The sequence below is a fragment of the Toxorhynchites rutilus genome, chromosome 2, assembly GCF_029784135.1.
Source record: "Toxorhynchites rutilus septentrionalis strain SRP chromosome 2, ASM2978413v1, whole genome shotgun sequence".
Classification (NCBI taxonomy): Eukaryota; Metazoa; Arthropoda; class Insecta; order Diptera; family Culicidae; genus Toxorhynchites; species Toxorhynchites rutilus.
Genome location: NC_073745.1, coordinates 11,387,834 through 11,415,799, shown reverse-complemented (window position 1 = coordinate 11,415,799; position 27,966 = coordinate 11,387,834). Strand labels below are relative to the sequence as shown.

At 38.1% G+C, this 27,966-nt stretch overlaps 2 protein-coding genes across 7 annotated transcripts in view; one reads left to right on the top strand and one right to left on the bottom strand.

The window, feature by feature from the left end:
• Positions 1 to 15,629, top strand: part of LOC129765420 (centrosomal protein of 135 kDa) — a 97,125-nt gene extending 81,496 nt beyond the window's left edge. The window contains exons 1-17 of one of the 6 annotated variants that reach the window (XM_055765735.1): positions 1,552 to 1,712; positions 1,954 to 2,287; positions 2,352 to 2,779; positions 2,912 to 2,986; positions 3,061 to 3,126; positions 3,191 to 3,358; positions 3,429 to 3,467; positions 3,546 to 3,701; positions 6,814 to 6,879; positions 6,942 to 7,085; positions 7,140 to 7,211; positions 12,614 to 12,694; positions 12,748 to 12,825; positions 12,897 to 13,118; positions 13,179 to 13,433; positions 13,627 to 14,091; positions 14,267 to 15,629. In XM_055765735.1, the coding sequence (XP_055621710.1) occupies positions 1,700 to 1,712; positions 1,954 to 2,287; positions 2,352 to 2,779; positions 2,912 to 2,986; positions 3,061 to 3,126; positions 3,191 to 3,358; positions 3,429 to 3,467; positions 3,546 to 3,701; positions 6,814 to 6,879; positions 6,942 to 7,085; positions 7,140 to 7,211; positions 12,614 to 12,694; positions 12,748 to 12,825; positions 12,897 to 13,118; positions 13,179 to 13,433; positions 13,627 to 14,091; positions 14,267 to 14,514 (2,910 nt within the window). In that variant the 5' untranslated portion in view covers positions 1,552 to 1,699 and the 3' untranslated portion in view covers positions 14,515 to 15,629. The other 5 variants (XM_055765736.1, XM_055765737.1, XM_055765733.1 and 2 more) reach the window with 5 other exon arrangements.
• Positions 15,630 to 23,133: 7,504 nt separating this feature from the next.
• Positions 23,134 to 23,951, bottom strand: LOC129765537 (uncharacterized). The gene is made up of 2 exons (XM_055765940.1): positions 23,640 to 23,951; positions 23,134 to 23,583 (listed from the first exon to the last, which is right to left on the bottom strand). The coding sequence occupies exons 1-2, from the start codon at positions 23,949 to 23,951 to the stop codon at positions 23,353 to 23,355; spliced, it is 543 nt and encodes a 180-aa protein (XP_055621915.1). The 3' UTR covers positions 23,134 to 23,352.
• Positions 23,952 to 27,966: the final 4,015 nt, after the last annotated feature.

The window sequence follows — 27,966 nt, the reverse complement described above, 5'->3', positions numbered from 1 at the left end:
CGCACAGTTTATATTCAATGTTTGTTATCATTCGCAGCCGTCTGGCGAATGGGCTGAGTGATGCCACCTCGGAGCTAACACTAACGAAGCGAAAGCTTGCCGACTGCCAGCAGGAGGTGGAAAGGATGAAGTCACAATTACGCGAATATGTTCAGGAGATTCAGCGTGCGGAGGAGTTGTTGTGCACTAAGGTAATTAGGTTTAGCATAGCGACGACTTGATTCGGAATGCAGAAGAAAATACGAGACGGCTGGAATGACGATTGCAGTGTTTATCTATTAAACGTAGACTGCTTCAAAGATATACGTTCGCGAACAGATTAGCTTGTTTATTTCAATTAGTAGATTTGTATTGTGAGAACAAATTAAGACAATGTTGATTGCGAATCAGAGTCAATTTCTGTTCGTTTCGTTTTTTTTTCTCAGGAACGGGAGCGTGAGTCGATGTTGGAGCACTACAAATCCCTCTCTGAAGGGGTTAACATGCTGGAAATCAGCAATCACACCTTGGAAGCTGAGAGTGCAGAAGCAAAGTAAGTATTACATTCTATTAATAGTCAATCTACGTTATGTTGCTTTTTCCACCATCATTTGACATCACACAATACTATACACAAATACAACCGACCAAGATCATACCTTCTATCATTTTATTTCCTTCGAGGAAGCTTCAGGTTGATGCACTTCCGCTCATCTATTCGCACTCTAGTATCATAAATTAGAAAATAACTGGAATTAACTTTTTGCCCCCCGGTTAGTGATATCCTTGCTCTCGTGTTCTCTTTTTTTCTGTCTATCTCTCTCTTGCCCGATTCCATTTGTAATCCGTTCCCCGTCTAACGTATGGGAATGGGTTGGGTCCGTGTGTGCGGTGAACCACACTTATAACACACGGTCGCCTCTCGTGTTCGTAGGTATAAATATGGCTATAGGAGATAATTAGTTTTTCCAACGTTTATTGTTTTATTGCCAATTTATTTTTATACTTATATCCTTCTCTCGTATCAATTTCTCACTCACTTACCGTGCGCTCTGGTCCTTCGCTGCATCGTTCGGGAATGGAACAAAAATTTCCTCTGGGAATCCCATTCTCGCGCATCGTGCAACGTGCAGAAAATTGCTCCAGGAAGCAGAGGGCCGCATTAACGGACTCCAGCAGCAGGTCGGATTGCGCGAAACAGAGATTAAGACGCACGAGCAGCAGATTAATGAGCTGTCGACGAACATTGTTTCGCTCGAGTCTGAGGTTCAATGTCTCAGGGAGGAGAAGCACAATCTTCGTGAAGATTTGGAAGCCACCAAGGATTTATGTAATAAATTAGACATGCAAAAGGATAAGCTAAACGATGAGCTGAATGAGCATTCGAATATTCGCCAACAGCTGAACAGAGAGAATGACACGCTGAAGCGACAGTTATCGTTGATGAAAACCGGTGACAAGGCAGCGATTGACGGGTTGCAGGAACTGCTGGCCGCAAGTCGCTCGGAGGTCGAACAACAGAGAATTGTTTCGAATCAGTTGAACCAGGAGGTAGCTTCGTTGAAGCAGCAGATGGATGATTTGAGTAGAAAGTTGATAGAAGAGCAAGGCAATGCTGCTCGATGCGAGGCACTGGCGAACGAATACAGTGTTCAGATACAAGAGTTGAGACGAATGGTTACAGACGATCGATTCGCACAGCTACAATCCAGAGAGGAAGATGATTATAATAGGTATTCTACTTTTTAGTTATTTTCAAGACAATCTTTACTGCCATTTTAAAGTGTTATAGAAAATTACTGTTGATATAATAAACTCGTAAATAATTGTATACCGATAGAATTCAAAGCTATTTGAAAACTGCATCAAAAGCATTGAAGTCTGAAAGTTCGGCTCAGCTGGAAAGTGTCACAAGCGGAATGACTATTTCAAGTACTTTATCATCCGAAATTCCTCTCCTACCTTCGATTATAGAAAAAACTGGGAATATAATTTCAAAGCAAAGTGAATCGAAGCTTAATACATCCCAAATTGATGTTGGTTTGAAACATCAACGAAAAACTTTAACCAACAATCGCGAAACGCTATCTGTTCCCGAGAACGCTAGGATACATAGCCCAAGTAGTGATTATGAGTCGAACAATATCAGCCTACCAGTGAAATCACAAAAAGCAGTAACAAATGTATCAGCAATTCCACCTACGGTTGAGTCCAAACTGTCGAATGAAAACATTCAAAATGCTCTATCTGAGAAGAAAACATTTCGTGATCAACAGCTACAATCCCGGGAGAACCATGATCATAATAGGTATTTAACTTCACTGCCATTTCAAAGGATTATAGAAAACTCATAAATAATTGTGTACCGCTAGAATTGAAAAATATTTGAAGTCTGCGTCCAATGCATTGAAGTCTGAAAGTTCGGCTCAGTTGGAAAGTGTCACAAGTGGAATAATCATTTCAAGCATTTTATCACCCGAAAGTCCTCTTTTATCTCCGATACTAGAAAACACTGGGAGTAGTGTCTCAAAGCGGGGTGAATCAAATTGTAAATCATCCCAAAGTGATGTTGGTTTGAGACATCATCGAAAAACTTTAACCAACAATCGCAAAACATTATCAGTTCCCGAGCATGCTGGGATACATAGCCCGAGTAGTCGACCGATGGAATCCCAGAAAGAAGTGCTAAAGGTATCAGCAATTCCATCTGCGATTGTGCCCACACATCCGAGTGATGAGGACCAAAGTGTTCCTTCTGAGAAGAAATCATTTCGTGACCAAGACACACAATCTAAGGAAGGTATACGATTTTGACTAACTATCAGGAAATACGGATCAATATGCATCATCTTGCATTATAATTTCCCTTGTTCGTGTTATAAAGCCTTTAAGTGTGATTATACGTATATTTTTATGGTCATGATATTTTCAGATGCACCTATTGGTTGGAAAGTTATTCCTTACAGAAAGTCACACAAAACAAACATTAGGAATACATCTGAAGAAAGTAAGGGCTTTTCTTAAATGAACTGTTGAATTCAACATGTTTACCTTTTTGTTGATTAAAATTTTATTTTGCAGAGAACAAATCTAGGAGGGGTAAACAAAATGTCTATGCCGATTCGAAAACGAGTGAAGATTACGAAGGTAGATAGACGTCCGTGACCATGCCCCATGCATTTGTTTGTGAATCTCATTTTATATTTTAAAGAAAATCCAAAACATCGACGATGTCTTCCAAATCCTTTAAATCGTACGTCTACCGACCCAACAGATCTTGTACCTCTAAAAAGAGAACATTCTGGGAAAATCCATAACAGCAAGAACCCAAAACTTTATACGACGACTGGAACAAACGATAGGAACCGAATTGTTCAAAGTAAGTGGTTTTTTGGGAAATAACTGTTGAATTTTGTTATTCAAATATAATTTAACATTACTTTCCGCAGAAAAACAAGCCGAGAACGGTTATACCGATTTGAAAATGAGTAATGATAACGAAGATAGATGTCAGTAATCATATTTTTTTTTTATTTGTATGCCATTCTTCTTTTCATATTCCAAAGAGAATCCAAAACGATATGAACGATCCCCTCCAAAAATATCAAACTTTCCATCTCCTAACCAACCAAATCCTATGAGTTTGGACATAGAACGTACTGAGAAATTTGGCGAGGACAAAGGAACGGTTGAAACACAAAATAGGAATACAACTGTTGAAGGTAAGCGCTTCTTGTGAATCAAGTATTAACATTGGTTCTACCCCAGTGTATGCATACTAAAGGGTGTCAACTAAAATTTTGGATTTTCTTTCTCAATCTTAAAAAAAAAAGACAAACATATTTGAAGAAGATCTGATTTATTGACATTAAAGATACATTGTCCATTGTTGAAAAAAGTAGAAGGCATTGGCTGAGCCTAGGGGCATAGACGGAGGTTTGACGTAGGACTGTGATTGTTCAGACCAGTTGTTTTTTTAATGTAATTCTTTTAATTGTTCAGAAGTCTGTTAGTTTAAAGAACGATCGCTGTATGTGTGACACTTGATAGAACGAATTATTGCACATAATTGCATGATACATGATTTACCTTCGCATCCGCTCGCAAAACATACCTCTTCTATTCGATAAATTGCTCACTTGTTTTATTATTTCCACTGTTAATGTCTCAGGCGAAAAAGATGCTGGATAAATTTGCCGTCTAATGGTATATATTATAACATATATCGTGAGAATGATTCTGCGTAGTATGCATTTGAAAACTCTTAACAGACGTTACATTTTTCGTAGTTGACCCCTAGGGTGCCAATGAATGTATGGGAAAAAATCGACTCTAAAATTTCTAAAAGTTACCCTATACAAAATGTCCACCTCGAAAAAACACCTATGCCAAATTTCAGCTCAATCGGACTTAAGGAAGATCGGCGCAAAGCGGTCAAAGTTTGAGTTTTTTGAAAATCAAAAATCACCCAAGGGGGAAGTAAAGGAAATCGGGGTTTCCAAAAAAAAATTTTTGATGCCAGATGTCTTAAAATGGCATGAAACGAGATCTAGTGTCTTCCCGAAATTTTTTTCTTGTCAAAAATTCTTGGCACTCTTTTTGAAATTTGAGTGTCGATTTTTTTCCATACATTCATTGGCACCCTAGGGGTCACTCTACGAAAAATGTCCCAGAGTGCCGATTTTTAACAAAAACAATATTTCGAGATGACACTAGATCTCGACGTTTCATGCAATTTTAAAACATTTGACATTAATTTTTTTTTTCAAAAAACTCGATTTCCTTTAGTCCTTTAGTCCTTGGGTAGTTTTTTGATTTTCAAAAAACTCAAACTTTGACCGCTTTGCGTCACTCTTCCTTAAGTCCGATTGAGCTGATATTTTGCATAGGGTGTTTTTTCGTGGTGGTTTACATTTTTTATGGCGTAACTTTTTGAAATTCGAGATGACCATTTTCATTGGCACCCTAGTGACCCCCTGTATAGGAATCAAAAACATCGTTTGACATCGGGACAGGAGCGTTGTACGCCTTCATGTCAACTTTAGGAATGCATCTCTTGATTCTTCCAACCTCCTGTTTGCAATTCGTGACTCTCCAGTTATTTTTGTGCACCGAGGAGCTCAAAACTCAGAAGAAATCTTCGATTGGGCGGCACTGAGGCAAATTTGTTTGTTGTTTTTTGCGTAATGTTATGACGCTTTATCCGCCCAAAACACATATTGTTCATCTGCATGAGTATGTTTCATCTTTTCGTTGAAACGGGATCAAAATTTTCTTCAAACACTCGTTCTGGTACACATCTTGATTGATAGGCAACCGGAGGGCTTGAACCATGGCCTAGAAATACCTCTCTCGGAAATGGCAATGTACATCATCACTTTCTGTTCAAATGTTCAAACTTGTATTTTATGTACGGAGATGCAGTAGAGCTATCAATGGAATAGTATTATTGAGATTACAGCGATTTCATCTGTTTCTCAGCGTATCCCGGGGCTCTTGTCTTCTTTCGTCTCTTTATTCTAACTTTTTTGATGTTTTGCAGATGTACTGGTGAGAATAGTTCAATCCCATTGGCTCAGTGAATCCTTGATGTTGAAGGTATGGCGGTATAATAAGGTGGAGCGTTAAGTCAGAATTGCTCTTCAGCCATTACTTGAGTTTGGATTGACAGCGGCCTAATGTTTTTACAAACAAACGGATAAAGTTTTTCGAGGAAGAGGACAATAAATGGGCAATGGGGATAGCATACCACTGTGTGTTTGTTGCGCATAAACGGCGTTTTACGCTGTTGGCATCATCGTTGTGATTCAATGACTGCTGCAAGTTATTGTTTCCATTGCTTTTACGGGACGTGAGGGATGTTGCCGTTGCTGCTGGGATTAGCAATCCAGTGATTGTGGAAGTTTTACTGGTGGGTATATGGAAGAGCCGGCGGACTAGTGCCGTACTGCTTTAAGTTCCTTTAAGTTCGCTTTGGTTAGTCGTTGGCGACCCATTACGATTGAGTGAGCTCAGCGGTACGCTATTCACCAGTGGGTATTCAGGCATGTCTTTCCCGGCGACTGCTGCTTCAGCTGGAGATTAAACTGATCGTACAGGTTGTGGGACACTAAGCTGGTTCGGTTGATACCGGTTCTCAGCATAGATAACTGTTGGTGTGGTGTGAAAACGCTCTGTAGCATAAAAATTAGACCTGGTTTGTTTGTAAACAAAAATAGTCGCTGTCGTTTTTCTTCCCCTCTCGCATCTTCTATGCCTCATCCTCATACTGTTGAAAACGAACCACCTGTCAATTCCAGCTTCTCGAGGTTGAAGGCACGAAAAAGAGAAAAGAGTCCTTTTGCGTCATCAATTTGTTTGGTCTTCCACTACCTTGCTTGCGAATAGTTATTAAGGATCTTAGGTTATGTTAAAAAGTCGAAGCCGCAACATTTTCCCTTTTCAAATTTTGAATCGTAAACTTTGTGTAGCTTGATACTGCCGCTGGGAATCACCCATTGCGCCCGGAGCACGAATGTACGTCTTACTTGGCTGGCTGTTTGACTCTCTCTCTCTCTCTCTCTCTCTCTCTCTCTGACGTGAGCTGCGATTGTGATAGTTGATCGAGTTCAAGCCATATAATAAAGGGTGGTATATGAGACGGCACGTCTTGCCTCACACACACTTTTACCGAGATTTCTATGCAATTCTAACATTTTCATTTCTCTCTGAGCTAGTTTGTTGTTCAGCATAGGGGGCTTAATAAAAATTCCAAAATTTTAGTTGCCACCCGTTATAACTGCTCAAACATAGTGACATTATTTTTTTCATAAAACAAGTATCTATATTGTACAGGAAAACAATCCGCGAAGGGAAAATACAGTGTTTACGTCTATTCGAAAACGATAGACGATCTCAAAGGTGGATGTCAGCAACCCTGTCGTATGCATCTGTTCAATAACTAGATTTTTTATATTTCATAGAGAATCCCAAACATAGAGTGTCAGATCCCATAATTTCAAATCGACAATCTGATCACCGGTCTGACCATGTGCCCTTGGGAGTGGAATCTCTTGGAAAATCTTATAACGAAGTGAATTCATCAAATCATATGCAATCATCAAAAGGTTTAAACGCGATTATATTCTTGGTACATATATAAATAATACAAATTTCACTAGGCCATTCTAAATCACATTCTTCAAACGTGGACTCGAAAAAGGAAGCTACCGCCATGAGGGTCGATAAAAGAGGTAAATTGAATAGATATTTTCTCAATTTCAGCGTTCTTAAGACATTGGTTACATTTCTGTGATTTCATCGAAATATCCACCTACTATCTCTAACATAAAATTATAGAGGGTGTTCGAAATACGATCGCATTGTGGTCGTAGGACTATAAATGTTCATTCAATTCGCTTACTGATGTTACTGATGTTACTGTTGTTACTGATGTTCGGATATCCACGAATGCAAATGAAGCATGATCCGAACCCCGAAATTGTCCGTTGCACAGATAAAAAAATTATAGGAGGTTGTGTCCAAGATACGATCGCATTGTTGACGTAGAACTACGCTGTTATTTTATTTAAATCGCTTGTTTATACCTTCGGATATTATTCTATAATGCTGTGAAATTTTCGAAACAACTGCTTAGTAGAATAATCTCTGAAATAGTTTTTGACGTAGAACTACGTCTTTCATTAAGGGTGTCAAATCAGAAAACAGGTCACGTTTTTATAAAATAAAGTTAACGTTGATAACTATTTTTGCCGCGAACGGATTTGGGCGATTTACATACTAAACGAATCGGAAATTCCGTAAGATTAGTTTAATATGCCATACATTAGAATCCCCTGGTTAGTAAATGGTTAAAATTCATGAAAACTTTAAGTGTTTCTATTTTCCCATACATTTGTTCTGTCCATTTGAGTGCTTTCCCGAACACAGCTATCAATAACGAGCAACTTATCGACTACCAACGGAGGGGAAATCGTAGGATTTAAAGTCTCCGTGAACAAAGGAAAAGAAGAAGAATGAAGGGGAATACTTGCCTAGAGTATAAACAGTAGATCTCGCTGGGGCAAATTTTCATTCGGCATCGGACTGTTGAGTAATCCAGTTCACTTTGCTTTCGCTGCGCTTCGATCTAAGATTGGACCCCACCAGTGGTAATCCAACTTGGAAATCGTCGTTTGATTTTTCTGTTCGTTTTTCGCGTTATTCGTATCGTGTGTTCTTCTTTCCGCGTCATAAATTGGACGCTTCGCGTAGTGCGCGATGAGCAAGAAGAAGAGGAAGGCAGGCTCGAGCCCTGCATAAAACGAACGCATTGCCAGGGGCAATAAAATTACGAGGTAAGCGTCATCTAATGATGCACGCGGTGTTGGTGCGCTCGCACTGAACCGAGCCTTCGCGAATGTGACACCGCACCGAACAACAGCGAAGTAGGCGATTTCGGCGCGTCGGTCGAAAATGTAAACGCCCAGGCATCAACCAAAATCAAGCTCCCCCCGCTGGTGGTGAAGGCGGTCGCTCTTGACAAACTCATCAGCAAATTCGCATCGATGGGTGTTACAGCATAGTACAAGCTGTGTGGCATAATTCAGTCTTTTTCCAAGCAGTTAACATTGTTTATTTTCCGTCTTCATACAGGCTTCGTTGGTGCCTTTGATAATACATCAATGCATTAAACTAACGTTATGGCGAAGCAGGCGTTAAGGTTGTGCACCAAAAAATTATTTAGGATTACCAAGCATCTTGAATGTCTTACTGGAATGTTATAAGTTATTTGGGTTCGCGTGCCAGTCGCAAAACTGCCTTCAACTAGGATTGCATTTGCGCTCGCTAATCGTGATCATAATGAAGCAAAGCTACTCTTTTCGAGGTTGTTGAGATGAACAGAAAGAGATTATTTCGTTTATTTAGTCACCATGAAAGTAAATGTCGTTCTGGAATATTGTATGTGATTTGGTTTCGCTCGCCAGTAGTAAAACATTCTCCACTAAGAATGGCAGATGCGCTTATCTTGAGCATGAGAAAGTAATGCATCTTTTTTCGAGGCCAGTAATATTAACTGAAGCGTTTCTTTTGAGAATAGCGCAAAATGATGAGAAATGTTTATATTGCTAGTAGTTTCAAGCCACCAATGTATGGCTCTGTATGCATGCTATGGTGAACGCTTGTTTGGCGCTTGGTTTACGCTTAGTTTGTACGAACGATATCTAGAGGTGCGATTCCTTTGAGGCAATACTAAATAACATGTAGCATGATATTTGATACTTGCAAGTGTTGTCATTGTTGTTGTTTACATGCGGTGCCAAAGATATATTGATGTAGTTATGAGATATGGAATAATGGTGCTGCTGCAACATGTATATAATCGACTGTTGCCGAGTCTATGTCAATTTCGAAAAAGGCCACCGGAATAGCCTTCGAGGTAAATTTTCAATGCATTGACATGAAATAAATTGCGACATACGATTGTTTTGCGAGGGCAAGAATGAATCATCAATCAATTATCGTCAACTGATTCTACAATGAAAAAATTATTTCAGACATTATTCTACTAAGCAGTTGTTTCTAAAATTTCACAGCATTATAGAATAATATCCGAAGGTATAAACATGCGACTTGTATAAAATAACAGCGTAGTTCTACGTCAACAATGCGGTCGTATCTTGGACACAACCTCCTATAATTTTTTCATTGTAGAATCAGTTGACGATAATTGATTGATGATTCATTCTTGTTCTCGTAAAACAAAACACTAGCTGATCGTATGTCGTATGCAATTTATTCCAGTGGCTGTTTTCGCAATTGACATAGATTCGGCAACAGTCGATTATATACATGTTGCACCAGCACCATTATTCCACATCTCATAACTACATCAATATATTTTTGGCACCGCATGGAAAGAACAATGACAACACTTGCTAGTATCAAATATCATGCTACATGTTATTTAGAATTGCCTCAGTGGAATCGCACCTCTAGGCATCGTTCGTATAACGTAAACCAAGCGTCAAACAAGCGTTTGCCATAGCATGCATACGGAGCCATACATTGGTGGCTTGAAACAACTAGGAATATAAACACGTCTTATCATGTTGCGCTATTCTAAAAAAATGCTTCTGTTAATATTGCTGGCCTCAAAAAAAGTTGCATTACTTTCTCATGCTCTGCATGAGAAGCGCAGCTGTAACCCTTAGCGGAGGAATTTTTGCTACTAGCAAACGAAACCTAATCACATACAAAATTCCAGAACGAAATTTACTTTGTTGGTGACTAATCAAGCGAAATAAACTCTTTTTGTTAATATCAACAACCTCTAAAACAGTAGCAATGTTTCATTATGATCAATATTAGCGCAAATGGAATCCTAGTTGAAGGCAGTTTTGCGACTGGCACGCGAACCTAAATAACTTATAACATTTCAGTAAGACATTCAAGATGCTTGGTATTCCCCAAATATTTTTTTGGAGCATAACCTTAACGCCTGCTTCGCCATAACGTCAGTTTAATGCCTTGATGCATTCTCAAAGGAACCAAGGAAGCCCTTATGAAACAGCCCTTATGATTATGATGAAAAAGAAACAATGTTAACTGCTTGGAAAAAGACTGAATTATGCCACACAGCTTGTACTATGCTGTAACACCCATCGATGCAAATTCGCTGATGAGTTTGTCAAGAGCGACCGCCTTCACCCCCAGCGGGGGGAGCTTGATTTTGGTTGATGCCTGGATAACGGCGTTTACATTTTCGACCGACGCGCTGAAATCGTCTACTTCGCTGTTGTTCGATGCGGTGTCACACTCGCCAAGGCACGGTTCAGCGCGAGCGCTTTTCACTGCACCAACATCGCGTGCATCATTAGATGACGCTTGCCTCGAAATTTCATTGCCCCTGGCATTGCGTTCGTTTTTTGCAGGGCTCGAGCCTGCCTTCCTCTTCTTCTTGCTCATCGCGCACTACGCGAAGCGTCCAATTTATGACGCGGAAAGAAGAACACACGATACGAATAACGCGAAAAACGAACAGAAAAATCAAACGACGATTTCCAAGTTGGATTACCACTGGTGGGGTCCAATCTTAGATCGAAGCGCAGCGAAAGCAAAGTGAACTGGATTACTCAACAGTCCGATGCCGAATGAAAGTTTGCCCCAGCGAGATCCACTGTTTATACTCTAGGCAAGTATTCCCCTTCATTCTTCTTCTTTTCCTTTGTTCACGGAGACTTTAAATCCTACGATTTCCCCTCCGTTGGTAGTCGATAAGTTGCTCGTTATTGATAGCTGTGTTCGGGAAAGCACTCAAATGGACAGAACAAATGTATGGGAAAATAGAAACACTTAAAGTTTTCATGAATTTTAACCATTTACTAACCAGGGGATTCTAATGTATGGCATATTAAACAAATCTTACGGAATTTCCGATTCGTTTAGTATGTAAATCGCCCAAATCCGTTCGCGGCAAAAATAGTTATTAACGTTAACTTTATAAAAACGTGACCTGTTTTCTGATTTGACACCCTTAATGAAAGACGTAGTTCTACGTCAAAAACTATTTCAGAGATTATTCTACTAAGCAGTTGTTTCGAAAATTTCACAGCATTATAGAATAATATCCGAAGGTATAAACAAGCGAATTAAATAAAATAGCAGCGTAGTTCTACGTCAACAATGCGATCGTATCTTGGACACAACCTCCTATAATTTTTTAATGCAACTTTATTTTCTAGGGTTTTTGTGTTTTTGCCAAGCACTACATCAAGTCTTGAATTGTCAGGGTAAATGACAAAAACTAGTCCAGCGGTTGACACTTCTTTGAAAAATTACGATTTTTGTGCCAGTCTAACTTAGAAAGTCTCAGTCGATTTTTATATAATTTCGAAAAAAATATTTTTTCATTCTATATTTCCACCGAGCATCTCTGTAATTGTCTAGATCAGAGAATCTCAAACTATTTTAGGCAAGAGTCCCCTTTTTCCAGAATGAAGTGATACCATCGTCCCCTATAAGCAAATTTATTTAATTTTTTTTCTTTATCTTATTCGTACAAGTTACTTCCCAATTCAAAAACTTTGCGGTTGTGCAAGTGCGATATTTTAAAGGTTAGCTCATTGGCTTCAATTTGATATATCGAACATCTAAATCGGTTCAGTGGTTCGAAAGTTATGAATTTAAAAAAAGTCATTTTTGGGAAAAAGCGGAAAAAAATTTCGAACAACCCTAAAATGAAAATGGGCACCCTAATAAAAATGAAAATAAAAAAATACGGGTCTAATGTTTTGCGATAAAGAACGAAATTACCACTTTTGCCGAAAATCTGAGAACCACTATATCGGTTTAGCATGGAATGGATGATATGAGATATCGATCACCTCAGCCAATGGATTTTTTTTCACCTAACGTCTTGTCATAATGTCTTGAAGAAATATCCGCACGAAGGTATTGTTCTACTTCCGTCTATAAATTGCAGGTAAACAATTAATATAGCAAAAAAAAAAAATTAAATTCTAACGACTCGCAGATGAGTGTCATGGCAAATCCATCGAATGGAATTCGAATTTGCAACAATTTTAGAATTGAAACTATTATTTTGGAAGTGCATACAAAAAATAGAAAACAAATTCTTTTCCCAATATTGTAGATCCAGCATCATTCAAACAGATCAATTCGAAAAATGGTGAAATCAGAAGCGAAGTAAAGCCAACACCGGTTTTGAACAAAAGTATGTCTTTTAATGGTTTATATTCTAACTGAAATAATTGTTTATTGCATTAGCGCTTTCAAAAATGTGTACTGGGTCGTATGATAAAAGACGTAGAAACGAAACCACAATACTGAAAAATGTTGAGAAAGGTTTGCTAGACAATAAAACTTATTCATATGACCATGACGATAATTTCGGTACATTTTTTTGCCATTCTCAGAAGCGATATCTCAACCAAATGTTGACCATGCAGGGAAGAATTCCACTGTGTCAACGCCAGCCGATTCTCTGGAAAACTACACGCCGAGTGGCAGATTGATTGATTCGGTGTTACGTGGGCGCAGTAGTATCTCTTTGGAGCGTCGAATAATACATTCTGTAACCAACGCAACAGATAAGAACGATGTGCAATCTTTGGAAATCACTCCCGTATTTTTTAGAGGTACATCGTTCCAAAGTTGTCACAATTTTTTTTCTCTAAATTGATCGTACCTCTCCGCAGGTCGTCCATTATCATCATCTGAATCGGTAGATTTAGACTCCGGTGAAGAAATATCGAATTCAACCCGAGTCAACTTCGGTGACTCAGGATATGAGAAGTTCAAAAGAACCCTTCGTAGAGGAGTGCGTTCTTCGGCGAATACGTTTCAGAACGTTAGTGCTATAGAAGTAAACTCCATATCAGTTCCTCCACTTCCGGAATCTATTGGAGTTATTTCATCGAATGATGCCGCGAGCAGTGTTGAGAACAAAAAAGGTGAGTCTAAGTTCTTCACATATCGATTCTTTCTCCTATATCATTAACAGCTGAGAATGAGAAAAAAACATGCGCTACAATTGGGTCAATTATACGATACGTTTTTTTTCTTCAACGCTCGTGGCTTTGCAACACAAAGCCTCAACTACTAGTTTCCCATTAACATTAAACTTCAACCTATATCCGATCACAGTTGCGGTTAGCGAGAATGTCGTGCAAGCTGTCGTGAAGCAGCCGGAACAAACGAGTAACCGGGCCGACAGCGATAAAATGGATGGAAAGAGTTCAACAGTCGTCATTTATAAAAATTCACTGGGCGAAAAGTTAATTTTGGCGAGCGACCAGAGGGAGGACAGTGATTACGATTACATGACTGCATGGGACACCAGTGACATAATGGTTATCGACGATTTGCGTCAATTTAAAACACCAATTAGGACATCGAAAGCGAGAAATGGAAACCTATCCTCTCCGTTAGTGATTGAAAGAGACGGTGGTGGTGGCAGTGGGATCTCTGCCACTACGACCGCCAGCAGTAATTGCGAGCAAAGGAAGTGGGGAGAGATCCTACAGCATCACCGAAGCAGGCGGCAGCAAAACGCAAAGCATCCTTTGCCCCTATCGGGAACAACTAACGACGGGATAACGACGATAAATTGTAAGTTAAATGATTGCGAGAGCGAAAGCGTGCAAAAGATGCTAATATCTTGTGCACAGCTACCTACTTGACTGCATAATTTCGCAAAGTTTCAGTTTTCGCCGGATCTATGCAGCGTCCTTGATTCCAATTCAGGTAGCATGCACGTGCGTTGATGTAATTTAATGAATTTCAGATGGAATACTTGAAGCGAGAGGACGAAGAAGGAATGCTAGTGCTAGTAAGTCAGTTGAAGCGAATGATAGTGGCGAAAAGCCTGCTCCTCGATTCTATGGGGCTGGAACGTCTGGCAGGAGCGTTGGTGGAAATGCCGCTATTCAGAAAGCAACGCCCGCGTGTGATCCAAAGAAGTACGTGCTTAACTTTAGGATTAAGGTACCAACAGAGGAAAAGAGGCAGCCGAATATTGGTCCCAGGAAGTAACTGTAGATTTCCATTCTGGTAGATTTATTTTAGAATACTTGTATTTGTTAGTTCGTTATTTGAATTCTTTATTTTGTTGGGAATATATAATGGAAGTGAAGGTTATACAAGACCAGCAAATAGACTTTGAGAAACCACAATTGACATGTCAACATTGAACTATTGCCGTGAAATATTTCTTTGCGATGAATATTTCAACATTTTGTGTCGAAAAGTGTTCCCGTGGCCGAGTGGTTACCGTGCCACACTATCATGCCGGGGGTTCGGGTTCGATTCCCGTTCTAGCTGGGAGATTTTTCGTCAAAGGAAATTCTACCGGCTTGCACTGTGGTCACGCGTATTTTAAAGCTTGCCACTCCAAAGTACATTATGCGTGTTATTCAGCATAGAGATCTCAACCAAGTACTATGTACTAATAAAAATGACGTGATGCTACGTTGAGAAGGCAAAAGTTCCACTGGAACGTTAGAAGTGTCGAAAATCGAAGATGGAATTCGTGTTTGGTCGATGTTCAGTCAGACCGGACAATGTAACATGGAAAGGAAAAAAATGTTCATGATAGCAAAAAATCAAACTACTTTTATCAGATCACACTAATGTTGCAGATAGCCATGTTTAAGACATAAATTTATTTTGAATGATCAGCAGAAGCAGTATGCAGTGAGAGTGGACCAAGTGCATACGAAAATGGAAGGGATTTCAAATGAAATATTCCCCTTTATTCTGCGCGGCGAATGAGGTGAGATGGCAGAGTTTCTCGCTTTATTCTGGAAGCCACCCTACTTTTTAGCTCCTATTTGATACCGTTTGATAGTCGATAACATATGAAGACACGACTTCAAATCTTACCTAGTGACAAACTATAGTCACCCCGTTCGCTTCCGGGAACATCGTGACTTGAGCAATCTTACGTCATTCGCCGCGTAGAATAGGGGGGATTGAATTTCTCCACATCAGAGGATACTTCTCTTTTGAACACGTACTCATATTGAAACACAATGCTTACGCTTTTCGGATAAATCATAGTTATTGAAAAGTTGATCGAATATATTATTATATCTTGTTCAGACAGAGTGGACCAAGTACCAGAGAGTAAAAAATTGTTATTATTACACTTTTCATGATCGATTTCAAATCGAACCGTGGACTTTCATTGAGTTTCAAAATCATGCTAACCCGTTTGTCGTTGAAGCATTTTTTTTTTATAAAATCGAGAATTATACTTGAAAATTCATACAAATCGATTATTTTTGGTAGATAAAATACTGTTTACAACTATAAAACAACGGTTACAACGGTTTGTTTCATTATAAAGTTCATTGTAGGAAACTTTACAGTTTAAAATCCACGTCGATTGTGTACATCATAAATGATCAAATTGTTCAGTCTGAGTGGACCAAGTATACATAGCCGGTCTATTGATTGACCCTAAGAGGTTTTTTTTTTTGTAAAAATATAATTACACGACCTTGTTAAAGATTAACTAAGAGTGATAGAAAAACAATAGGGGAGAGCGATTGAAAGCCCCTAAAAATACATAGCATCAAATATTAAGTTTGATTTTGTCGAAATCATAATCATTGTACTGGACAAAACGAAGTACGCACCCACTATCTTAATGTTGAACTCCTTGTAGCTTTTCTAATGTGATGAATTCAGATGAATTGTAGTATTTTTGATATACTAACGATTGGAGTAATAATTTTGTCAAAGATTTGCATATGTTACTCATACTAAAGCATAATTGTAGATAAATTCTATTCACGCTTTGTCAAAATTATTAGTAACATTCCTAGTAACATAATCAGATCACTATTCCACAGCTCAGAAAATTTCTTTTCAATAGTGCTCTACCCTTCGTAAGTCTAAAAAAACTTATCCCTGCAAAGAAACGTCGAAACAATTTGTTTGATTATCCGTATATCATTATTAGTGCGCGATTTAATCAGATAAAATGGGGGTAAAGCAAGTTTCCGTAGATATCCGTAAACTTTTAGTTAAAAACCGTCAAGATGATCTTTCTTCTAAAGAAATTGCTCGAAAATACGATTTAAGTGAAGCGGGAGCACGAAAAATATGCAAAAAGCATGGAGAACTAGGAGGCGTAGCGGATCGGACCGGTAAAGGAAGGAAGTGGAAGACTACAACCAGCGATGATCACCGAATTTCTCGAGAAGTGATTAAAAATGACAGCTTTATACACATTTCATCGATGGGTTAAAATCCTGTTCTAAATATTTCAGTTTCAGCGGAGTCGAACTTTATTGAAGCTTAGGGGATTATCGAAACCGTGGTGTACTGGGTGTACTCCCTTATATATGATTCTTCAAATCTGTCGCAAAATCGAGGTGATTATGGGCGGTGTTCAGTAAGACCGGACTAAGTAGAGATGTCTAAATTTTTCGTTTATTCGATTTTCGATTAATCGTGGTGTGGTTTTTAAATATTCGATTCATAATTCATTTAATTGATTGATGATGGTCCCGCCTTCTTCCCCTACAGAGGTTTGAGCAAGACGAGTTATCTGAAAGATATTTTTTTCTCAGCATTTAAATCAGTTTAGCAAAAAAAAAACGAACTGATTTTATTTACAGATATAAGTTAAAAAAATTGCAATGTCAAAAGACAAGCCAATACTCAGTCTTGTCTGCCACAGAGCCGATACGGTCTCAACAAGGCCCTTGCAGCCAAATGGTCCACCAAGACATAAGTCCAACCGCCAGCCTTGTTTTGAATTAACTTTGAATATCCCGGACGATTGAAAAAAGAGCACATCATGAAAATGATGCACAATATTTTGACGTAGGACTACGTCTTTCATTTCTATACCGGGGTGTAAAATCAAAGTTTCGAAAACGAAAGCGTTACGCCGGAGACCGAGATTTTGAGCGTTAATAGCTCCTAAACAACTGAACGAAATGGTATGATAAACACTTCATTCGAAAGATAAAATGTCTACGCGTTACATACTTGTTACTTTTTGATCCAAAAACTTGTTTCAATAGTCTTAAAATTGCTTTCAAAACAGGCTATTGAAATCACCAATCGGTATATAAGCGAGCGGCGCTCAGAAATCCACTCAGTTCTAATTGAACAGCGATTGGAGCATGTTGTCGCTGTTGCGGTGAAGCTCTTTATTTATCATGAAAGCGCGGATGAACGGTGTCACCAAGAGCCTGTCCCACCATTACACCCTAGGCCAGAAGGGAATCTATCAGGAGTAGAGTGATGCCACAAACGGTTCCCTGGGAAGACATCGCTACACACACATACACGCGCGGCTATTAACAGGTGGTTTTCGAGTTGGCATTAACCACTGGTGGGCTTCCAGTATCGAGGAAAATGTGAAAATATCTAATCGTTACTGAAAATAATCTGCCAGTTCCTTTGGGAATTTTCAAAATATATTCATGTGAAAGAGTTTAATTGAATGTTTTCTATCCATGTAACACTGTGACCAAATATGTTTCAATCAAGTGCTATTAACAGGTGGTTATCGAGTTGGCATTAACCACTGGTGGGCTTCCAGTATCGAGGAAAATGTGGAAATATCTAATCGTTACTGAAAATAATCTGCCAGTTCCTTTGGGAATTTTCAAAATATATTCATGTGAAAGAGTTTAATTTAATGTTTTCTATCCATGTAACACTGTGACCAAATATGTTTCAATCAAGTGCTATTAACAGGTGGTTATCGAGTTGGCATTAACCACTGGTGGGCTTCCAGTATCGAGGAAAATGTGGAAATATCTAATCGTTACTGAAAATAATCTGCCAGTTCCTTTGGGAATTTTCAAAATATATTCATGTGAAAGAGTTTAATTTAATGTTTTCTATCCATGTAACACTGTGACCAAATATGTTTCAATCAAGTGCTATTAACAGGTGGTTATCGAGTTGGCATTAACCACTGGTGGGCTTCCAGTATCGAGGAAAATGTGGAAATATCTAATCGTTACTGAAAATAATCTGCCAGTTCCTTTGGGAATTTTCAAAATATATTCATGTGAAAGAGTTTAATTTAATGTTTTCTATCCATGTAACACTGTGACCAAATATGTTTCAATCAAGTGCTATTAACAGGTGGTTATCGAGTTGGCATTAACCACTGGTGGGCTTCCAGTATCGAGGAAAATGTGGAAATATCTAATCGTTACTGAAAATAATCTGCCAGTTCCTTTGGGAATTTTCAAAATATATTCATGTGAAAGAGTTTAATTGAATGTTTTCTATCCATGTAACACTGTGACCAAATATGTTTCAATCAAGTGCTATTAACAGGTGGTTATCGAGTTGGCATTAACCACTGGTGGGCTTCCAGTATCGAGGAAAATGTGGAAATATCTAATCGTTACTGAAAATAATCTGCCAGTTCCTTTGGGAATTTTCAAAATATATTCATGTGAAAGAGTTTAATTGAATGTTTTCTATCCATGTAACACTGTGACCAAATATGTTTCAATCAAGTGCTATTAACAGGTGGTTATCGAGTTGGCATTAACCACTGGTGGGCTTCCAGTATCGAGGAAAATGTGGAAATATCTAATCGTTACTGAAAATAATCTGCCAGTTCCTTTGGGAATTTTCAAAATATATTCATGTGAAAGAGTTTAAATGAATGTTTTCTATCCATGTAACACTGTGACCAAATACATTTGGTTTTGTGGTTTTTCAATCAATTGCAATCAACAGGATAGCTTCTGAAGATTATTCTTCCCCATCAGTAGGATATTTCCGTATCCAATATTGGATGCATAAAACCTTGTGCCTCCAACGTAACGCTCTCGTTTTCGAAGTTCTCCAAATATTCATTCATTCAGAATGAATTCAGATTCAACTTCATACAAATGATCTCTAAATCAACGATAGTCCTACGTCACCCTTGCGGTTATACCATAGATATAACCCACTTCCTGTTTTTATTGTACAAACATCCTTTTTTTCTGCTCAAAATGACCTGTTCTTCGAGCAGAATGTTGTTGAAATAACAGATTTGAATTTCTTCGTGATCCCTATAACTACTAGTTCAAAAGAAGTTTATTTATAGAATCATTGACCACTAGTAGAGTAGTGCGGGGCGAAGGTGCGCACGGGGCAAAATTCGTTTTCGTGAAAAAGTTCAAGACCTTTTTTTTAAAATTCGATTAGTTCAAAAATTGCTTGTGAGGCAAAAGTGCTCTGTGACTGTGGGGCAAAAGTTCGCACCAGTGTTTTGCTCTCAAAAAAATTTTTTTTGAAGAAATACACTCCAGAAACGCTCAAATGGCCCGGCAGAGGCTTCGGAAGGAAGTCTCGAAGCGTCGGATTGCGGCAGACCTCGGTATTTCTGAATCAGTTCTCATCAGTAAGTGATTTATGATTTGAACCTTCTTTTATTGACATTTCTACTTCTGCTGGGATGTGCCAGCGAGCACCTAGGGTAGTTCAGACCAGTATTTACGATTGAGCAGGGGCAAAAGTACGCATTTGTCATTTTGTATCAAAATAGGTTTTTGTCCAAACTCGAAATTCTTGTACTACGTTTCGAAGGTAATATATATAGTTACAATTTGGTAAGCAAACTGAATTTTATTTGCTTTTATTACAAGAGTTATTGGACGACAACAGTTAGGTGCGCACCTTTGCCCACTTCAGTACGGGAGCTTGGACCACCTCTTTCAATTCCGTCTTTTACTCCTGCAGATGCTGAATTGTTCTTCCCAGTCTTCTCCACCTTAGGGAATTATTTTTATGCTTCAACCGTTAAAGGTTTAGTATATTCGATGAATTTTGACAAAACGACATGATGGATGAACTAATTTTGTACTGTATTTTTTGAAAAAATGGTTCCCTTTTTCATTAATCGCGATTACTGTGATAATTATTCCATGTATTCATATTTTGATTTTTCATTATTCGATACATAATTAGGGTAAATGATCTTGGTTTGTCCAATTTGGGGTGTTTTTACGCAACTAGTAAATGCAAATCGATTTTTCTTCATGCAAATCACACATAATCGATACGAGTTTGGGTTTGTTGAAAAGCCCCAAGTCTCTAGTTGCTAATACTACCATAAGGTGTTGAAATTATTAAAATTTTTATGTTTTTTAACGATTTTCCTTAAAGAAGAATTATGATCATGGTTTGACCACCTCTGATCATGGTATGCCCAAAAAAAAATGATCATGGTTTGTCCGGTTTCAGAAATCTCCATTTTTGAATGAAAACATTCGAATTCACAATTAGATGTTGCATTTATCATTGCTTGAGTTTACTGTCATCATATTGATTCATTCATAATTTAGGCTTTCTTCAGAATATTGCCTTTTCTTGGGCATTTTAGAAGTGTTCACCTCAACACAATCAACACAGAAAAACCATACTTCTGCTATGCGCGAAGCACACCATAAACAAACATAAACAAACTGCAGCGCGCCAAGCGGTTGCCATAGAAATCATGTGGACAAAACAACATTATTGAATTGGACAACTCATGATCAGAATTGAGTTCATCAAAATGCGTTAATTTAATGGTTTAGCTATGTAAATCCGATACAAATGGTGAGCAAGCATGATGTTTACAATATTTATAAGTGTTGTAATCCGAAAAAGGTCTGAATACGTGCCAAATAATCATCTGGTGATCAATTAAAATTTAGCTCGAATGAGGGGCGCATTGACACAAATAGAAGGTGTATTTTATAATTAAAGGACATGTGATTTCGTAAAAATATACTATCAAACTACTATAAATCATGTAAAAGGCAATTTCATTTATATGTTTCGAAACATTCGAAGGCCTTATTTGACACAGGAGCGCTGAATTAGAGCATTCAAAAAAGTGGGCAAACCATGATCATATTTTCGACTGGACAAACCAAGATCATTTACCCTACTCTATTAAAATTGCAGATATTCGATTATTTGAATTAATCGAACGATAACCCGAGGTCTCTAGGACAACGTAATATAATTATGATTTCCAGTAAATCGAACTCAAAGTTTGAAGTTGTGTAGTCTTAGCTTTTAATCATTCTCCCCAGCTGTTTTTCGACAGCTTTTAGTTACTCTCCAACATTATATCATTTATCTAATACGCAGTCGTCGTGGATTTTTAACTGTACAATTTTCACGACTAAATCTATACAATGAAACAAACTGCTTTTATGACAAGGGTTCAACGTTCTCAAAGACGCAACACGAATATCGACTCTCCGCTTTCTGTGTCTCCGACTCCGATTAATTTTGCATCACCTCAAAACTTTTTTACAAAATTTAATCTAAATAATCATCCTTGCTGTCATCCTGCTTCAAACTCTCGTAAAATTCGTGGTGGATTGGAAGAGCGTATTTCAGCAAATGACTGATATCCGTGTATTTTACCTTCGAAATGCCATGGCCGTTCCGATAATGAGCTTGAGCTTGAGCTTGGGTAGACTGTACATTTCGTAGTTGCTCTCCATGATTGACCTGAACCAACCAAATTGCACACAGAACACACAGAATGACGCTTGGGACTAGCAAATCATTCTCGTTGTGCAATTCTCGATGATTCGAGCTTTAAATGGTCAATAACGACGCCGGCCACGTCCTTACAGTCACCAGGGGAAGGAAGGGAGCGTTAGTATGATAATCGCCGCCCGAAGGCCAGAAGGGTCGCCTCTATAGCGTGGTTCCCTAGCGAAAATCATGGAAGGAATAGTTGTTAGTGGGAGAGGTAAGAATCAGGATTCACTGTGGTAAGTGATGTGATTATGTGAACGCGAACTATCGACCACTCAACGAAGCGAAATTCTCTTGCGTTACAACGCGCGACATAAATTATTTTTAGTTAACCTAAAAAGGTAGACCTGTTAAATCAATTCGACCGGCTATATATTCTACTATTCAACTCACATACTATTTTGTTGAAATCCTTACTGTCTGAGTTAACTGTAGGAAACCTGAGAAGGTAACGAGAAAACTCCGCTAAACCAATCATCCCAGCGATATGTTGGAGAACTGTATATTTTGGAAACCTGAAAAGGTAACCGAGAAAGCTCCTCTAAAATCAATCGACCCAATTGTCTGACCATGGCCGTTCCGATAATGGGAGAAAAACCACAAGTCGGGCTCTACATAGTACAGTGAACCATGTACGATTCTTTATTTTCTAAGAAAAAATATACTTCAGCGACAAACGGGATTCTGAAACAGGCTACTTGCAGTCAATGAAAGACCACAGTTGGATTTTCAATCGATTATGAAAAGTTTAGTAATCAGATAATTACTGTCTGAACAAGATATAATAATATGTTCTATCATCTTTGTTCGAAAAGCATATACATTGTGTTTCAATATGAGTTACTTTCCTAGTTCATTGAAGGACAGAGAGGAGAATCTTCTGATACAGAAAAATCCAATATTTCATTCGAAATTCCTTCCATTTTCTGGTTGTGGCTTCTCTCTACTCGCTATGGTCGTATCCACTTGGTCCACTCTGACTGCATACTATTATCAGTTTTTGTTCATCATTCAAAATAAATTTATGCCATAAACCTGACTATTTGCAACATTAGTGATTTTGTAACTATTAGCAACATTATCTGATAAAAGTATAATGTAGGCTAAGAAATTCTTGATTGTTTGCTACCATGAATTCATTTTTTTCTTATTTTGTTACTTAGTCAGGTCTGATTGAACACCGACTATATGGTCATACAAAAACCAACTAAGAACTTATTAATTCTGTCACTACAGAATATAGTCAATCTATTTCTTTTTAAACGGTTACTTTCATTCAGGAAAATCGGATAGACGCAAGTGCTAGTTGCAATTTACTAGCCTCGCAAATAACCCCTCGTATATAAACCCAAGCTAAAAATCTTCTAGATCCTCGTCATCATCGTCAGCAGTGGCAGCACCCTCGATATCTTCCCCCTCATCAGCAACAATGGAAATATCCATTATGGCATTGAAGACCGGAATAGCTTTCCTTCGAGATACTCTATGCTTTGCTGCGACGCCTACGCGAAAATTTCCAGGTGGCGCAAGGTTGATGATGTTTTTGTTAGCATCAAGTGGGTATTCCTTGAGGACATAATATTCCTGGAAATAACTGCGTTAGATTTGAAAGTCAATCATGTGTATCAGGGTTTGCTTACCGCAAAGAACGGACAGGTGATGGTTATATTGCCGTAGAGCTTCACCGTTTCGATCAAAATGCTTAACATTGGATCATCCGCGTAGGAGACGCCCGGAGCGCAAAAATCTATTTCTGTAGAAACCAATCTCTGGTACCCGCCATCGGTTTTGAAATCCAGGGACACAGCTACAACCATCCCGCTGGTAACGTTCTGATATACCATAAGATCCACATTGACAGTGGTACTGTGATGTGATTTGAATGTTCCGTTCTGGATGGTGATGAACGCCTTTATGTAGTCATTGTTACTCGAAAAGCTTATCTCATGCATTATCACATGCTTAGCGTCGTGCTATGTGAGAAAGAATTGAACACAGTATTACTAGGTGTGGATAGATTGAGTATGAGTTCACAAATGGATAAAGCGGCAATAACAATTTAAAGTGCAGTTCTTGTTTCTAACGATTGGTCTATCATGCTTCTCATGCATCCGGAGTGGTGCTGTTTCTCTACGAAGTTAATAATGTGCTGAACCTAAGGGCCGTCACTACACTTCAGAATATAGGGTGACAATGACTCAGTGATTCTTTGGGAATCGGCAGAATCCCCCAGTGAATTTTTCGTCCGAATTTGATAAATTGTTTTTCTTCTTTACCTTCCTAGCATGTGTTTCCACATTTATTTGAATAATAGAATGAATTAATTAAACTATTCAAAGTATTGGTCTTCGCTACCCCCAATTTTTCCCTTCGAACAATTGATGGATTCCAGGAATGAATCCAGGCAATTCAATATTGTTCCCAGAAATGTTAGCTACTCTCTGGCAATACATTGATGTATGATAATTGTAAAAAACATCATGTTTCATGCCCAAAAACGGACAGCTATTTGGCTTCTTATATGTACATGATCCACTCTGACTGAACCATAGAAGCACTTTTCAAGACTCGGTTCACTATGACTGAACAATTTCGACATGCTTTTCAATTAATTAACAGTTGCGAGTCAAAGTGTGCCATTTTGTTATGAAAATTAAGATACGTGTAGCTTCAATCTGCCCAATCATCAAGGCAGGTTCCAAATATGATGTGAAAAACTATTGTGGCGTTTCCATTCTGTGCTTCTTGACCAAAGTCCTTGATAAATTAGTTCACAACGCTCTGTACGCTGTATCTCAAACACTGATTTCGGAATTTTAAAACGGATTCGTAAAGATGCGATCAACTACAACGAATCTCATGGTTTTTACAAACCTTTTATCATCGTAAATCGAGAACAAGCACCGTTCAATAAAAATCATCACATTCTTGCTGTTGTAAAACTTGGACACTTGGTTTTTCGTGAAGAGCATTTGCTGCATTCGCTACCTAATTTTTTTTTCATTTGATACAAAACCGGTCGAAACACATCGTTTCGGCAATTCAAAAGTGTTTTCGCTGTTTTCGGCAATTCAAAAGTGGTTTTTTAATTCAATTGCAAACCAAATTGCAAAAAAAAAATGAAATAAGAGATAGGTATTTTTCAGAAAATATGCTGAGCGTCTGTTAACTTCTGGAAAAGGGTTTCAACGATCTGGCGGATGTAAGTTGGAGCTATTAGGACAAAAACGCCGCTCTAGGGTATGGATAAAATCTGGAAAAACACCACTGCGTTCTTCACATCAAACCGAATTAAACTACTTGAATGGCCTCCACAGTTCTCCGATTTGAAACCGATAGAAATTTTGTGGGGTTATTTGGCTGATAAAGTTACTAATGAAAAATCCTATATTGAATCAAGTACTTTTATTAAGTTCAGTTTTGTATACTGCGCTGAAAAGCACGATATCGCGATATAATTTTTATGGAAATCAAAATTAAAAAGAAAAAATTAGAGTAATAAGAGCAGGCGCGTGTACCATGAGAAATATGAATTGTGATAACGATTGGAACATAGTACAGTTTGATCTTATTGTAGAATTTAATATGCATATATTGAAAGGAGCACAGCTATGATTGATTTTTGGTTGAAGATCGAGAGAGCGAATGCTGTCGAGTAAAGATGGACCATGAGCGATTTCAGAAGGATCAAGCAAACAACCGTCAGAGTTGAGCGGATAGGCTACAATCTGGAATTCATCCAACGAGTTAAATATTTGATAATCTGTATATTAAAACAGTTTAACTCACAAATTTAGTTGTCAGGTTACAGTGAACTCAGAAAATGCTATGGAATGGGTTAATCGGGTAGCAATCGTTTCTTCTTGTGACTTGGCTGAACTGAAAGATTTCTTGTTTACTTGTTACAGGCATGCCCAATGAAACTTTTGAATAGATGAAGCTTAGTAAAATACCTGTATCACAAAGGTATCATACCTGTGGATATGTAGGGTAACACGGGGTGAGTTGGACATACAGGGTGATTGGACCATCCCTTATATCTCCGCCCAGAGAGGTTTCTGAGCAGAGTTCTAGTAGTAGAGATGAGAGTAGAGAATCCTGTCCTCAGCGCCAATAATGTCTCCGCCCAGAGAGGTATCTGAGCAGAGTTCCAGAGTAGTAGATGAGTAGACTGGCTACCCGATGTGGCGAAATGAAGAAATGATCGAAATATAGATAAGACGCTTGATCTATATTGATCGACGGATTTATTACGACTGACTTGTTCTTCTTCTTTCTTTGTTTTTAAGAGGCTTTAAACTTTGCAGTTCATTCGCCTCTACTGACTTGTTCTTAACATTTTGTGCCCTATTTATATGATTGGTCCCATAGTCATTTGAATTGCTATTGATTCTTTAGTCGGGTTCCTTCTCGAATGTTCGCTATAAACAATACGCTTTGTATAGCGGGTTCATTTCCATGCGTTCCCTATTCCGTTATTGTTTTGTCTTCAAAGGTAAGTATTATGTGCCGTGCAATTATGTGTTCTAAATAATTATCGTTTCAGGTGATTGTTTGGGTATACGTGGACGACGATGAAAAGGTAAGTGAATAATATGTATCTGCTCTAATTGTCCTCTTTTTACAGGTGCGGATTCGGGTCCTGGATTACCGTCTGGATGTGTTTATAGTGTGTAAGAAAGTGTTTTTATATGTAATGTTTAGAGTGTTAAAGTGTAGGAATGTGTTATGAATAAAGTGCTTTTTATAAATAAATGTTTTTTTTATTTGTTCGGACTGGGCCGTAACACCTTATTTTTAAAAGTACGGCTCAACTTGGATTTTTTATAATGTCATTTTCTTTTATTATTGAACCATATGTAACTAACGTAAAAAAACTTTGGTAAAATTCGACAGGTGGAAGGAAACAGTAGCATGAACACAGCAAGCACTTTGATTGTCAAAAAATGTGAGTTTTCCGATCGTGGTTTTAAGGTTTTTCCCGCTGATTAAACAAACTTTTCGAGTATTGTGCAGTAAAGTTCTGTTCGCTTACAGAAGAGGAACAATTTGATGCAGCAAAACTGGAAGTTTGATAACAATAAATGAAATTAATTGCATTTTAACTTTTGCATGCTGTGTGGGGTGACATGGACACGTTTCTGTGGGGTGAATTGGTCCTACAGGTTTGAGACTTTTTTTGGTCTGATTGATTCCAGATGCCGCTGAATTACAAAAAGAGGATGGACAGACAACGTTGGAAGGAGGAGCTTGAAAGAGCAACGCAGACCATCGAGAACGGATTTTCTTTGACCAACAACGAATGTGTTTGAAAATGCTCGAACAACAGTGAAAAAATTCATGCAGAATTCGAGATGGTGTCAATCCAATTCTTCTGGTCTGGAATCTGGCCAAAACACCTGGTATCGATCCCAAAACACTGTTACTGATTGTAACATTATCCCAAAATACTTTGCATAAACATAAGCATGTTTTTTTTCGATGAAACGCACTTTGGACCAAATCACCCCGCATCAAATTTTAATATCCAAAAATCATCTCTTTTATTTTATGATATATTTGGTAGTTTGAAGCTTGATATAATGATTAAACATTATTGATTGAGAGAAAACAAACTCAGTATATAATGTGACATTTTTGATTTAAACCTTATTGGTTTGGAAATATTGGGCGATTTGCTTTTTTTTTTTTATAAATTCGTTTATTTTTACAGGCTCAGTTACATAAGTTTAAAGGAGCCGAAATCTTAAATATATTTTTAAAACTATATATATGAACAATTTTCTTAAATCTATGGTTAGTAATGTGGGAAACCGATTACTCGTGGTGGACTCGAGATTAAAAGGGTGACATTTTCTCAGGAAAAGGATGGGGTATAAGGAAATTATTACAATGTTGATAATCACACACACTCAATTCTTAAATCTATTCGTACATCAGTTGTGAATTTACATTTCATTCTTCTGT